Below are 13,758 nucleotides of genomic sequence, written 5' to 3'. Positions count from 1 at the left end.
ACAGAAGCAGAACATGAAACTTAATGACTTTATGTAAACTTTAAGGTCCCAAAATGTGCCATGTTGCACCCATGTAACACCATCCACATGGCTGTAATCAACCGACACAGGTGTGGACTGTTTTTGACCATGTTTTATTTATTTTTTTAGTACAGTACTGTTAAAAGTTAGTTCCAACATGTTCAATTGGGAGATGGATTTTTTTTTTTTTTAATTTTTTTTCAGCTGAGGTCAACAGACAAAGCAAAGCTATAGAAGCAGTTGCCAAGGTTACCACAACTACAATGCTGAGATTTTCAAAAGGAAAAAAAAAAAAAAACATAAGACAACCTAGATTTGATTTGAGAAATGTATGGTGCCACCATACCAAAATTGTTTGTAAAGCCTTTCCATTATTTTATTTTTTATTTTTTTTTACTCACTTGATTTCCACATTTATTTTATGTGTGACAAATCATTATTATATCTAGGTACTAACTGCACCTCAAAAAAAACAAAAACAAAAACAAAAACAAAACAGAAAAAATAAAATAAAGAATCAGATTAAAATGAAAGGAAAGCTTGTTTATCATTCATATTCATTCTAACAGCACCCTCTGCTTCAGAGCTGCTGCAATTTGATATTTGACTATTGTTTAAGTTCTGGATGACTTTGTGTGAAATTTATTGAGCAGGGTTTCTCATTAACCCAATGAGTGAGGCTATCATTTGCTGACAATGCTCTTTAAAGGGCAGTGGACAACAGCAGGCACAGCAATGGTGCCTTCAAAGGAAAAGACACTGTGCACCTGCGGGTGGGCACTTTTATCTGGAATGACAAATTACAACTTTAGGGAAGTGTGGAGGGCGTCACTTTCTTAAGCAATTGCAATAAATAGTCAAAGCTGTCGGGCAAAAACAGCTGTTTATGTAGAATCTCAAGGTCGGGTAAAGAAAAAAGGGAATGAGACTCTTGACAAGATACCTTCCTGTTCATGTTCAGGATTACTGCCTGTATACCGGAAAACCTTCATGTTTCAATGAGACTGTCCTCCGCCACAAAATGACCCCACAGGTCTTTTGTCCAAGAAACTTATTACGACCCACAGATGCGTTTTTAAAGTTAAGCTACCTCCAGCGGTCGTACAAATAACGACAATCTGGTGTCTCGGGGAAGTGACGCAGTTCAGGTGACGTTTATGTAATGAGACTTTTTCCTTGTTAGGAGGAGACAGGTTGGGTGGATATTTTGATACAACAGTGGACTTGGATGCAGGAGACCGGTATTCCCGTCCCATTTCCCACCACAGGTCCTGACGGTCTTTTAGAACCACGTTGTCATGACAACGAAGGTTGCATAACTTTAAGGAAGGAGTAGCTTTAAAGCACAATAAGTGATCACCTTAGCCCAAACCAAGTGGAGTTTGTGCCTAAACCTGACCTGATTTGGGAAACACTCCTGAGGGTGGGAACAAACGACCTACACGGTCGTATGGGTTGGAGGACTTCTCGGTATTAATTTGCTTGTTAAATAAGAACAGACGGCCTCACAGTGGCTGAGTATGGAACAGAGCCAACTGTCAATCACATCACATGGGTTTAATCTATATCATGTAAATGTCTACCTGCAACACTCGACTCCAGTTTTATGTGGAAAAAAAAAAAACAACAACGAATGAAGAGAATAGTTGGGAATCCCTTTTCAGGAGAGGTTTTTCGCTCCTTCTCTCTGCACCAGAACACCCTTTGAGGTGAGAGCGGTTCGGTCCGACTCTACAGCAGCACTCTGGGAGATGTGGTTGGATGATGCCGAAAAGTGAACGTTTGGGGACAAGGGAATGATCTGAGAACAGATGTAGAATGAGGGTCTTACAGATCCTGCCCAAGTTTCTTCTGTAAAGTTTGGGACAATATACTTTAATTTCTCTTGGTTCTCTGCAGATGCTGGGTGTGTTTGTGAGTTAGGTATGTGTGAATGAGCGTGTCTGTGTGTCAGTATGTACTGTATGTCTTTACGAGGGCTGTGAGCCCAGCAGTCTCTCGATAGCGGCGTTGATGTCTCCTCCAGTAGCGATGAGGGCCTGCAGGTTGGCCTCACGGTTGATGAAGCCCATGGCGTTCAGCTGGTCCAGCTGGGACTGGAACCGAACCTCTGGGGTTTGGGTCTGGAGGAAAGAATTAACGGACCTTAAAAAAAAAAAGCATCATACAAGTTTGAAAGATGTCATTTCTGTGCATACGAGTATATGTGTGTACCGTTGCACTCCTCCTCCTCCTCCTCCTCCTCCGCCTCCTCCTCCGCCTCCTCCAGCAAACATCTGAAGCATCTGTTGCATCAGCTGCTGCTGGGCGGTGTTTGTTCCAGCGCTGCTTGGTGAGGAGGCCGGGTTCTCTGCGGGAATGCCCCCTCCTGTGGGTATGCCTGGAATTCCACCTGTCATCAAACTAGACGAAGAAAAAAAAAGCAAAAGAGTTGAAATAATGTCTTTCATTTAAAAAAAAAAAACAATGCAATGTGTGTAATTCTGTGTAAAAATACCTGGGCATGAGGCCTGGTGCTTCTGTCTGCAGTGTCTGTAGGCCCTGTTGGATCTGCATTAGAGCTTGCATGGCCCGGGGATTGGTCATCACTGAGAGGGCATCTGGGTTCTGCATCTACAGCCCAACAGAAAAGGTAACAATGACCTAACTAGTAAAACAATCAGCAGTCCATGTCATGTGCACTGATTTTTCCAAAAGTGAAATAGAAAAAGCCAACCACGGTTCAACGGAAGGCAATCGGCACCATTCTTTGTTACAGTCTGTCTTTGTGCCTTTTTAGAGAAAATATACAAATCAAGAACTAAGTTATTGGACTAAAGCTTGTGCTGTACCTGCTGCAGGAAGATGGGAAGCTGAGCTCTGAACTGATCCTGCAGCTGTGGGTTTCCAGCAAACAAGGGGTTATTCATCAAAACCTGGTAGAGAGAGAAAGAAACACAGTCAAGGTAATTTGTCAATCCACAGCAGGCTTCGCTGCTTAATCACAAGAGTGGAGATCTAAATTATATATGATTTAGCCTCTTATCAAAGATTTCAAGCCGATGTTAAATAACAGAAATAAATGATCTGAAGAATCCACGTCTTTTGTGGCATTTAGCGGTTCCTTAATGTAAACTTGATTTGGTTTGGCATTAAGTCAACCTTGTTTTTTTAAAGCAGTAAGTCAGAAACCTGTTGTTGTTTGCTCTTTCTTACAAATGCCAAGGCCTAATGACACACCGCCTTTGACAAGACATTATAAACTGAAGAGTTCAATATATTCTATCTGTGTGGCGCACAAACTGAACTACACATCCCAGGACAGGAGTTTCAATGCTTTCTCTATGATGGTGTGTATTCACGTGTAAATGTGTGTTTGCGCCTACGTCTCTCCGCTCCTTACCTGGGAGGCCAACTCTGGATTCTGAGCCAGTGACTGCATCATGCTGCGCATGTAGGGAGCCGACAGCATGTTCTGCATCAGCTGAGGGTTTTCTGAGATCTGCTGCAGTAGACTCTGCATGCCCGGGCTGTTGAACATGCCTACAACACGAAGACACAAAGAAAATGTGCGTACAAGTTAAGACTGTGACTGAACAACTTGCAAATACACAACAAATGGATGCGCATATAGTATTAGACTATTAGGAATCAACGCCAGCTCTATCTTACCATTTCCCAGACTGCCAGGATTGATGTTCAGGGGGTTGGAGACGCTGGGGTTGGTTCCCCCAGTGGTGCTAGTATTTCCTGTGGTGCTGCCTCCACTCTCAGAGGGGTTTGTAGAGTTTGGTGGCCCCCATGGATTGGGAAGAGGCTCCCGGTTCTCTGTCCGTGATGGCTGAGCACCAGACTCAGAGCTGCCACCTAGAGCTGAGAACGGGTTGCTACCAAACTACAGGGAAAGAGTTTAGACACATTTGGAAACACAAAATCAGTCAAAATATAATTAGCGATGCAACACTGACAAATAAAGCTTGAAAAAAGGTGACAGAGTGAGAGCAAATCCGAACGAACATTGCAAACAAACAAAGATTTGATGAGCAAACATTCCTCGTAGATACCTGTTCCCTGGCAGCACTGAACATGGGTTCCTGGATGTCTGTGTACATCCTCCGCAAGGCATTATAACCTCCTGGGATGCTCTCCAAGTTGCTCAGAGCCCGATCCTGGTTACGCATCATTTCCTGCATCATGGCTGGGTTCCTGGCTAACTCCATGGTCTGAGAGGTATGATAAAAAGAGGAGAGGAGTCATGTTAGTTAAGGTTTATTTTAAATGCAAATCGTGAATAACCTGACTCTAGGAAGCTGTTGTAATCGTGCCTGTGCTAGCTAACTACGAGCCATTTAGTCCCACTCAAAATCCTTCACCTGTCTCATGAGCTCCGGGTTGTTGAGCATGTGAGAGATTTCAGGGTTGCGTTCCATCAGCTGTTGCATTTGAGGATTCGCCATGATCATCTGTCTCATCAGGTCTGGGTTGGACATCATGTTCTGCACCAGCGGGTTCTCCATAATCTGAGACAGCATCTCTGGGTTGGACATGAGCTGCCTCTGCATCTGCTGCTGCAGTTCCATGAAGTTGGCCGAGCCCATGCCCATTCCAGCCAGACCAGCCAGGTCCCCAAAGCCAGCTGAGGAGGACAGGTGGATACGTGGTGGTTGAAACACACTGTACTCCTCAACCAGTGAAAGGTGTTTGAATGTGAACAGTTAAGACACAGGTGGACTCACTCAGTATGTTAGGCGTCTGTGTGGGTGGTGGGGCAGTGCCAGTAGATCCTGCTGTGGTGGAGGGGTTGGTGCTTGGACTAGAGGTGGAGGTACTGCCTGCTTGAGTGGAGGTTGAGCTTGAGGCTGAGGTGCTACCGCCATCTCCTGCCCTACAGAGATGATTTGTGGGCATAAGGGAAACTTAGTAAAACTGTCAGTGTGAGGTTAAAACATAAACGTGGCAGTAAATGCAACTCAGTGCACTGCACACCAAGATTATACAGTAAAACTAAGTAATCCTTCTTAAAGGACTGAAAGAAAAAGTTCTTATGAACCAACATGCTTTGTATAACAGTGTAGTCTTACTTGTGGGCTGTCTTTATGACTAGATGAACTGTCAGGCCATCTTTGATGCCATGTTGGCTGAGGCTGTCGCCGTCCTTCAAGATCTTCCCTGCAAAAATCAGAACCAACTGGTCCTGTTTGGCTTTGAACCGCCTCGAGATCTCTTCTTTGAACTATAAGACAGAAAAAAATAATAATGAAAACAAGAAATGAGACCGAAAATAGGAAAAAGATAACGAATGGAGGCCCAAACTGGAAATAGAAACGATAATATTAAGAGCGAGATGGTTACATCTCAGTAGTGCTGCTCTAATCTGATTGTTTTGTTCTAACCATAAGACCCTAAAGATCCCATTTCCATGAAAGTCCCCTTACTTATCCTATTAACGATGATCCTCCAGTCTAAAACTGCCAATTTACCATTACCCTTTGACTAATTTGTGAAAAATTGTTCAAAAAGTTGTTTTTTTTCATCCTGATTACATCTTTCATTTTCACTGTAGATAAGACGTTTAACTTTTCTAGACACTGTGCTTCAAGAGACATTTTGTAGGGTTGGTATGGACACTTGGGGTCAGGACATATTATACAATTAGAATTTTTAACATGTTCATTTTCATAACAGATTACAAAAGAGACAGAGCACCAGGAATGATGCCTGTCATGCAAACTTATTTGTGTTATTGACAGATCATCTGTTGCGCCCACAACAACAAATAAGCTGCATAAGAACGGACAGTAAGGAGGTTTTTGGGCTGGAACATGCCAACACAAGGCAGATCAAAAGCAGAGTTTGAGTCAGTTGCTGTTATAAAAACTCATCTTCACATTCTTTCAATTATTATTGGATGTTAGCATTTGATTTGTTCTGCCCTAATTGTCCTAACCATATCATGTGATTTTGAATTAGGGCTGGGCAATATATCGTTAATATATCATATCGTGATATGAGACCAGATGTTGTCTCCAATTTTGGATATCCAAATGTCATGGTAGGTCAGACGTGTTTTTTTTTTTTTTTTTTTACTGGTTTTAAAGGCTGCATTACAGTAAAATTATGTAATTTTCTGAGTTTAACCAGACTGTTTTAGCTCTTCTGTTATTACCTTTTTCCCCACTTAATCAATATATCCACATTACTGATGACTATTGATCAAAAATCACACTGTGTGAATATTTTTGAAAGTAACAATAGGCGTCCCTACAATATTGTTGCAATATCATTATTGGCGTATTTGGTCAGATTATTAGATTTTGATCACAACCCCAAGCAGTATTTTTAATAGAAGTTTATCATTCTTGTTTTGTGTTGTGTGTACCACTTTGTAATAGCTACCTGAGGAACAAAATAAAGAATAAGAACAAAGAACTCTTGTCATTCATGTTCGTTTTAAACCTTAATCGATATGAACGCAAAACATTTTCATTATACATATCAAATTACAGCCACATGGTCCTAAAAAAAAAAAGACAAAACATGCTGAAAAGTCTTGACATGTAAAAACGCCGTGTTTACACATTAAACACGCAAATACCGAGCCATGACACAACTGATCAAAAAATATCTACTGAAAAAACAGCGGTAACGCCAGCTTTTCTTTTTCTTCCTATTTTCCACCTTATATGATTTAAATTGGGGCTATTTATGCTCAGGCCTGACACAGTCCCATTTGGGATTTTCTATGGCCCACAAGAAGATGCCCGTCCCTATACTGTGTCACTGTTTTCACATTTAACAAAAACGGATACAGACTTGTAATAATAACTTTACGTCTGCATTTGGAATTAAGTTTTTGATTGCGTTATAAACAGGTTACTACGTTCATCTTGTGTTTGGCTGTCTTGAGACTGATACCATAAAAAGGGACGTGCACGGTCAAGTTCAGTCCACATTACTATATGTAGAGATATCTGCAGCCATAAATTGATATCAGTAATCTCCCCCACCTCGGGGTTGGTAGTGGGTTTAAGTTTAAACAGGCCTGTTTTTTTTTTTTTAAATCTCCCCAAGTTGTCGTGAGGGTCCACGACACGAGATAAAGACAGCTTTCTCACCGTATTTTGCGATTTGTGTGAATTAACTAAGACGCGTAAAATAAGAAGCTTTAAGAAACTGCGGTTTCATGGTCCCTCTGTGTAACAGCAGCACCGGAGGATACTGTTGTATTCCCAAGAAAGCTGAATGACTCAGTGGCAGAAGGTTCGAGACTGAAAGCTAAAGCTAAAGCTTTTTTTTTTTTTTTTTTTTACAGCTGCTGGGCTGAAATGAGAGGGGGGGGGGGGGAACAAACGCGATACAAGTCAAATCGGTTCAATGGCTCTTACAGCTCGTTATTTCGTGTTGCAAAAAAAAAAAAAAAAAAAGAAAAAAAAAAGGCGCAGCGTCAGCTGACACTTGTTTGGGGCTCAAGCTCGCGAGCCGAGGAAGCTAACTGTTAACCGTTAGCCCGGCTAGCCGGTTAGCAACTTCAAACGTAAGCGCGGTCGTGTCTCTCCGCGGGACCTCGGCGACGTTCAACGCAGCCGAACAATCGTTAACCCCGAGCAGGGACGCTCCCCCGACGCGCGGCCCTTCGTAATTTCACACACTCTCGGGAAGCCGGTGAGAGTGACGACAAATGCTAAAAGGTGGCTAACGAGTTAGCTTCCCTCGCTTGAAGTTGGTGGGCAAGGGGGGGCATGACGTTACTCCGCCGGGCTCCCCGCGCCCCGGAGCAACAAACCTGGGTGACGGAGGCATCTTCTGCGATGGCGATTTCTTCTTTGTCCTTAGGCGTTTTCACTGTGACCTTGATAATAGTTCCCTCCGAGGCTTCGGGTTTATTATTGTTGTTATTACCAGGATCTGCGGCGCCTTGGTCAGCCATCTTTACTCCGCCGATGGAACGAGCTCTGGTCTCTGGCGTTCAGCTTCCGGGTCACAGCAGGTCAAACCTCCTTTCCAGAACGAGTCTCAGGAGTTCCTGTCTGGTTGCTCATTAGCGGAGCCGGCGAGATGGGTTTTTTCTCTACTGCACAGTGGTGGGAGGTATTCAAGTAAAAGTACTGATACCACGCTGGGAAAATACTCCGCTGCAAGTAAAAAAAAAGGCCTGCATTTAAAAATATTGCATTGTCAGCAAAAATGTGCTTCAAGTAGGCTGTCAAAGGTTGAAGTACAACTTTATGCGGCAAATACTCACTGTCACTGTTTTGTTTTTTTGCTTTTGTATGTGATGTTTTCTGATTAACATACTGAGTATTCTTGTGCTGTAGTTGTTTAAGGTTGTGCTTTTTTATTTGTGTTTGTCCTGTTCTTGTGCCATTAGTTTAAAAAATATTCCATAAAATCATCATATATTTGTATTTTCTCAATCCATTGAGGAACATTTCATCCTTCAGTTTAACAGAAACATTCAAATTCAATATCACCAAATTTGGAGATATATCGTTTAAGGGGTTTTGAAAAACTGTAATCCTAAAGGTAACTAAAGCTGTCGGACAAATGTGGTGTTGTAAAATGTACAATATTTGCCTCTGAGGTTTATTGGAGTAAAAGTATAAAGTTGCATAAAATGGAAAGTAAGGAACAAATATTTTAAAATTGCACTTAAGCTCAGTACTTGAGGAACTGTACTTAGTTACATTTCTCCTCTGATGCTAAAATGTCTGCTAGATATAAGTTTGTGATTGAAGCTGCTTTTTAGATCATTTTATGACCCTTTAAACTTCTACTTTGTAATTTATTTTTTTTTCCACAAATACAACAAATTTAGACACTATGCAAGTGATTTGATCAATAAAATCATTCATTGTCTTCTGGAAAGAGAGTGTCGTGGAAATTCTTCACCGGGGCCTGAGTGACCTTTACACCACTCGTAGTATAACAAATCAAACATTGAGTGTTCGGAGTCTGATGCAATGTGGATTTATTGAAAATCAAAGGTTTAAATAAATCGAGGGATCTAATGAGAGCATCTGAAGTAAAACTGTTGAGCTCTGCCTTATAGACCGTTTAGGTCCCACGTGGTAGGGCTTTTCCCAGGAAGGCACATGCCATCACGTTATTCAGATGTCGTATTCATTGTAATTAAAACCATCAGTCATTTGCATGACCATCAGCTGCTGCTGCCTTTATGATGACATAACGGATCTTATCAGGTAAAGAGATGCCCTGAAATGTCAATGCTCACTTCTGACTGGCACACGACTGACACTTTGTGCTGTGAATTATATTAAACCAATACTTACCGACCGAGTATTAAAATTAATAGTTGGGTATACAGATATATGTAAGTATTTAAAAAAAATTAAAAAAAACACTTACACAAGAGACAATGAGAGTTAATTGGGATTTCTATCTTTATGTGGACAAATGTACATTTTCAAGCATCATTTTAAAGGACTTTCTGTGTTGTAAGGACATTATGGCTGGTTCCTACAACAACAAAGAGTTAGAGGGTTAATATTAGGTCATCATTAGGTTTAAGATAAGGATCTGGGTTAGGTATGTAGATGGTGAAGATGAGGGTAAGAGGAGTGTCTTGTATCAATGATTGTCCTCACCAAGATAGAAAGATGCCTGTCTGTGTTCTGTTTTTTTCTTTTGTCCAATTGTGCCTGAAAATGCACCAGTTTCTAAATACTTATTTCCATATGGGCTATAAGGTAGAGCTCATGATATAAAAACATAGATTTAAGACAGTCCTATCGCAGACATAAATATATGCTGCCTGTACAGAGGGCTACCTCTATATGTGTCCCTCCATGCCATTACAGTGGGACATCGCTGAAAGAAAATGTAGAGTTCAGCATGTTGCATTGACACAGACAGTCCTGCATACCTATGCATATCCCCAGTTCCAGAGCACACCATTTACAAACAAACAAAAAAGAAACATGGACCTCCACCCCTTCTCTAAGGCCTCACAAACCCCACACAGACACACACACACACACACACACACACACACACACACACACACACACACACACACACACACACACACACACACACACACACACACACACACACACACACACACACACACACACACACACACACAAATGTACAGGGTCACATGCACTGCTGCCCCTGTGTTGTGACATTCAAGTGCATCCCCACACAGGGAGACTGATGGCTGCAAAGGATTTTGCTTTCATCAGCCAAAAAAGTGAGGGGATACCTTTTTGGTTGTAGCATCGTCCGTGACTCTCTCTCTCTCTCTCTTTCCCCTCCACAGGTGAGCAACAGCCCTCTCTCTCTTTCCCCCTCCACCCGTTTCGATCTTTACCTCTGGAAGGTGGGCAGTAGAGAGGGTGCATTTCCAGAAACAAGGTAAGGGACCAAATTTCACTGACGTTTTTGAGTGTATAGCCTGCAGCGATACATTTACACTCACGATGCCTGTGATTGGATCGGGGCTGGCAAAATAAGATTATTGCTGAACGAGCACCGATGTGACAGGAGGATTTAGAAGAGGAACTACAACAAACTCCATCACCATTAAAAAAAATAGCTTTTGCTCAGGTTTTGATTTACATTTGTTTAACTACAGTGATGTTTCCACAAAATAAGAGGTAAATATGTTTTATGAAAAATGTGTGGAAATCCATAATTCTTCTTTCCTAAATTTTTGATTATGTAAAAGACTAATCAAATGTGCATTTTACATACTGAAGCAGCTATAAATGTGCATCTCACAGGTTCATGTATGGACTAATAGCTTCAGTTTAGATGTTTGCTTCATATTTCTCCAGTTTCCTTGCTGTGGATTGGCTCTGTGATTGGTCGGCATCATATGTGGTTTTCAAACAGGGCTACGATTAACTTGCTGTCGCATGTAAACCTCAACCTCAACCCAGCTCCTTCGTGTTGTACTCGTAGAATTTGTATGAACATATTGAGTACAAATACATTTTTAAAGCTGCTCTTGTTCTGCTATTGTACACATCAAAAGGAAGAATTAAATAGAATGTGTTTGATAAAGCTGTTAAATATTTAACCTCCTCACTGCAATTCATGAAATAAAATGTAGTATCAAATGTGTTAAATTTGACCTGATACATTGGGACTGAGTGAAAATAGCCAAAGAAACTATCACCATTGTTTTACAATATTTGTAGCATGTCTATCTTCCACTGTTTTTACAGTCGCTCTGCAGCTGCCCCATTATCTCAGCTCAAGATGTACAGCTTCATGGGAGGGGGTCTGTTCTGTGCTATCGTGGGTAACATCCTGTTAGTGGTCTCCACTGCAACCGACTACTGGATGCAGTATCGCCTCTCTGGAAACTATGCCCACCAGGGCCTCTGGAGGTACTGCATGTCCAACAAGTGCTACATGCAGACTGACAGCATAGGTAAGACATCCAGGGTGCTCTGTGGGACAGCCAAGGTGGTTGTAGCAGATCATAGAAGCATGCACACTTGTGTCTCTGTCTCAGTTTTATGATATTTGTGCTGTTGTGTGAGTGCAGAGGCTCAGGACTGTCAAGGATGTTGTTGGGAGCAAAACCTGAAAAATTGTGCTTATGATTTCCCTTAGTGTACTCACTTAGTTACAGTATATTTAAAGGGATAAGCAGTTTATTTGCTTGTGCAGTGAAACACATACGATACAATAAACACATAAATACGATTAAATCCGCTAATACAAGTAGAAAATGGATAAATAAATGGACAGCTTGGCAAGTGAAAATCACTCAATTAATTTGAGTGCTTTTGGTAAACAATGAAAACCATCCTGTCAAATTGTATGTTTGTAACAATATTTGTAATGATGCCATATTTGTTGATATCTACCTGTTTTCTTGCAGCTTACTGGAACGCCACCAGGGCCTTCATGATCCTGTCAGGGATGTCGTGCTTTGCAGGCATCGTAGCTGGCATCATGTCTTTTGCGCACTTCTCGTCCTTTGAAAGGTTCAACCGTTCCTTTGCTGCGGGAATCATGTTTTTTGTCTCCAGTGAGTTGTCTTTCGCCTGACTTGACAAACACTCAAACAGACACACGTTCATGATTATTACTGACACATACTGTACCTCCCCATCTCCGTCTCAGCTTTCTTTGTTCTGCTGGGTATGGCCATCTACACTGGAGTGACGGTCAACTTCCTGGGAAGGCGCTACGGTGACTGGCGATTCTCCTGGTCCTACATACTGGGCTGGGTGGCCATGCTCATGACCTTCTTTGCAGGTAAGAAAGGACAAAGGTCAGAGGGGAGGACATCTTCTTGCAGATGTAATCTGTGCAAACATTGCAGAGGATGCAGAATAGGTAGTAACTGTTCCAAAAAAATATTTGAGACAATATTTGCAAGATATTTTGAGCTCTCTTCATACCATATAATTAATATGAAATACATTTGTGTTAACGCTGAAAAACTAAACTAAACTTTCATATTAAGAACCACATTGCCAAATTAAATAGTTTTCAAAGCGAGATTGTTCGACTATTCTGTGTATTTTTCTTAATATAACCAAACTTGTGTCTGTCTGTTGCAGGTATTTTCTACATATGTGCCTACAGAATGTGTGACTGCAGGAGAGGACCAGGCCCACGCTAGATGGAGACAGACAGCTTGTTTCATAATAACAAAAAAAGAGGACAGTGCCCCTTTAAATAAAGTCGAGCAGAATGGATCAAGGCAGCCTTGACTGATCTATTAAAGAGATGAGGTCTGATGCCGATACTGAAGGTCTTTGGTCTGCTTAACATTTGTTTTTAAAGTCACTGGAATATGGATTTTTTTTTTTTTTTGTAGGAAGAGTTGCGGTAATAACAGAGGAATAATAAAAGGAATCATGTGTCTAATAATGGCAAGGCAATGCTGGTATCATTTCAATTTCTTTATCAGACTATTTAAATTTTTTCAAATTTGAAATATTTAGTGAAGTTGGTCCTCAGTGTGAGTGGATTGTTTGTGCACCAGAAGATGGCAGCACTAAAACATCTTCACAATAGTACTAAAGTAGAGCTCTTTAGAAGATTTAAGTGGACATTGCCATACACATCGAATCAGGGATCGAATACCTAATAAGGTTTGAGGTTGTTTGTCATTTATCTACAACTATAATCCTTTATATCCTCTTTATACTGGAGCAGATCCAGCATCAGAGACAAATGAAACCATATTTCAGGAAATACTTTACAGATGCAGACAAATTATATTGCAGTGTGGCGTGTAATATGGAAACATTAGTCTACAAAGCACAGAACGATACATCAAAGCTATACAGTATGTTCGTCTCAGGATTTTCCCTGAAGCTATATGATTTCGCTCTGCTTCAGTATTTCTGATTAGGATCTCCTAAAACTATTCATAAAATGTTTTTTCTTTATTGTCTTGTTGCTTATAGGATATGGGCTTCCCTCAGGCTGTATGATTTTATAACATTTGTATTGACATCCCCTGAGTATGTACAAGGATAGAGCAGCTCATGGAAAAGAGAAAGAGGTTTAATGTGTGTGAACAGGCTACAAAGTGGTGGAAGAAGTATTCAAATCCTTTAAGTAAAAGTCGCATTTTAAGCTTTGCAACAATGCATTTGCAGGCCAACCCAAGAGTTCATTTAACTTAAGAAGAGAAGAATTTTCTCAACCCATAAAGAAACATCTAATCCTTCAGCTTATCAGAAAAATTCTAATTCAAAGTCACAAAATTTGGAGATACGTGGTTTTTACTGGACATGAAAGGTAATCTTAAAAGTAACTGGT

At 41.1% G+C, this 13,758-nt stretch overlaps 2 protein-coding genes across 2 annotated transcripts; one reads left to right on the top strand and one right to left on the bottom strand.

Annotated features, from left to right (window-relative positions):
- Window positions 1-118: 118 nt before the first annotated feature.
- Window positions 119-7,976, bottom strand: ubqln4 (ubiquilin 4). The gene is made up of 11 exons (XM_069696282.1): window positions 7,784-7,976; window positions 5,082-5,233; window positions 4,737-4,885; window positions 4,374-4,636; window positions 4,065-4,223; window positions 3,673-3,895; window positions 3,404-3,543; window positions 2,853-2,936; window positions 2,519-2,634; window positions 2,244-2,424; window positions 119-2,144 (listed from the first exon to the last, which is right to left on the bottom strand). The coding sequence occupies exons 1-11, from the start codon at window positions 7,925-7,927 to the stop codon at window positions 1,992-1,994; spliced, it is 1,764 nt and encodes a 587-aa protein (XP_069552383.1). The 5' UTR covers window positions 7,928-7,976; the 3' UTR covers window positions 119-1,991.
- A 2,357-nt stretch (window positions 7,977-10,333) lies between these two features.
- On the top strand, window positions 10,334-12,607 carry LOC138621862 (lens fiber membrane intrinsic protein-like). The gene is made up of 5 exons (XM_069700189.1): window positions 10,334-10,377; window positions 11,193-11,401; window positions 11,858-12,007; window positions 12,103-12,237; window positions 12,546-12,607. The coding sequence occupies exons 2-5, from the start codon at window positions 11,227-11,229 to the stop codon at window positions 12,605-12,607; spliced, it is 522 nt and encodes a 173-aa protein (XP_069556290.1). The 5' UTR covers window positions 10,334-10,377; window positions 11,193-11,226.
- Window positions 12,608-13,758: the final 1,151 nt, after the last annotated feature.

Source organism: Brachyistius frenatus, unplaced genomic scaffold, assembly GCF_029030835.1.
Source record: "Brachyistius frenatus isolate BFR_SWC_R1_liver_20210118 unplaced genomic scaffold, ASM2903083v1 Contig_2, whole genome shotgun sequence".
Lineage (NCBI taxonomy): Eukaryota > Metazoa > Chordata > Actinopteri > Embiotocidae > Brachyistius > Brachyistius frenatus.
The sequence above is the reverse complement of the archived record's forward strand: the minus strand, read 5'-3'. Positions and strand labels throughout refer to the sequence as shown.

What these genes read in the sequence shown, in the direction of transcription:
- ubqln4 (XM_069696282.1), bottom strand. Translation starts at nt 7,927, where the DNA reads ATGGCTGACCAAGGCGCCGCAGATCCTGGTAATAACAACAATAATAAA. An exon ending in AAGATGCCTCCGTCACCCAG is followed by an intron (nt 5,234 to 7,783) that starts GTTTGTTGCTCC and finishes TCTGTCTTATAG; the next exon opens with TTCAAAGAAGAGATCTCGAG. An exon ending in TTCCCATCTTCCTGCAGCAG is followed by an intron (nt 2,635 to 2,852) that starts GTACAGCACAAG and finishes GTTGGGCTGTAG; the next exon opens with ATGCAGAACCCAGATGCCCT.
- LOC138621862 (XM_069700189.1), top strand. Translation starts at nt 11,227, where the DNA reads ATGTACAGCTTCATGGGAGGGGGTCTGTTCTGTGCTATCGTGGGTAAC. An exon ending in CATGCAGACTGACAGCATAG is followed by an intron (nt 11,402 to 11,857) that starts GTAAGACATCCA and finishes GTTTTCTTGCAG; the next exon opens with CTTACTGGAACGCCACCAGG. An exon ending in GCTCATGACCTTCTTTGCAG is followed by an intron (nt 12,238 to 12,545) that starts GTAAGAAAGGAC and finishes TGTCTGTTGCAG; the next exon opens with GTATTTTCTACATATGTGCC.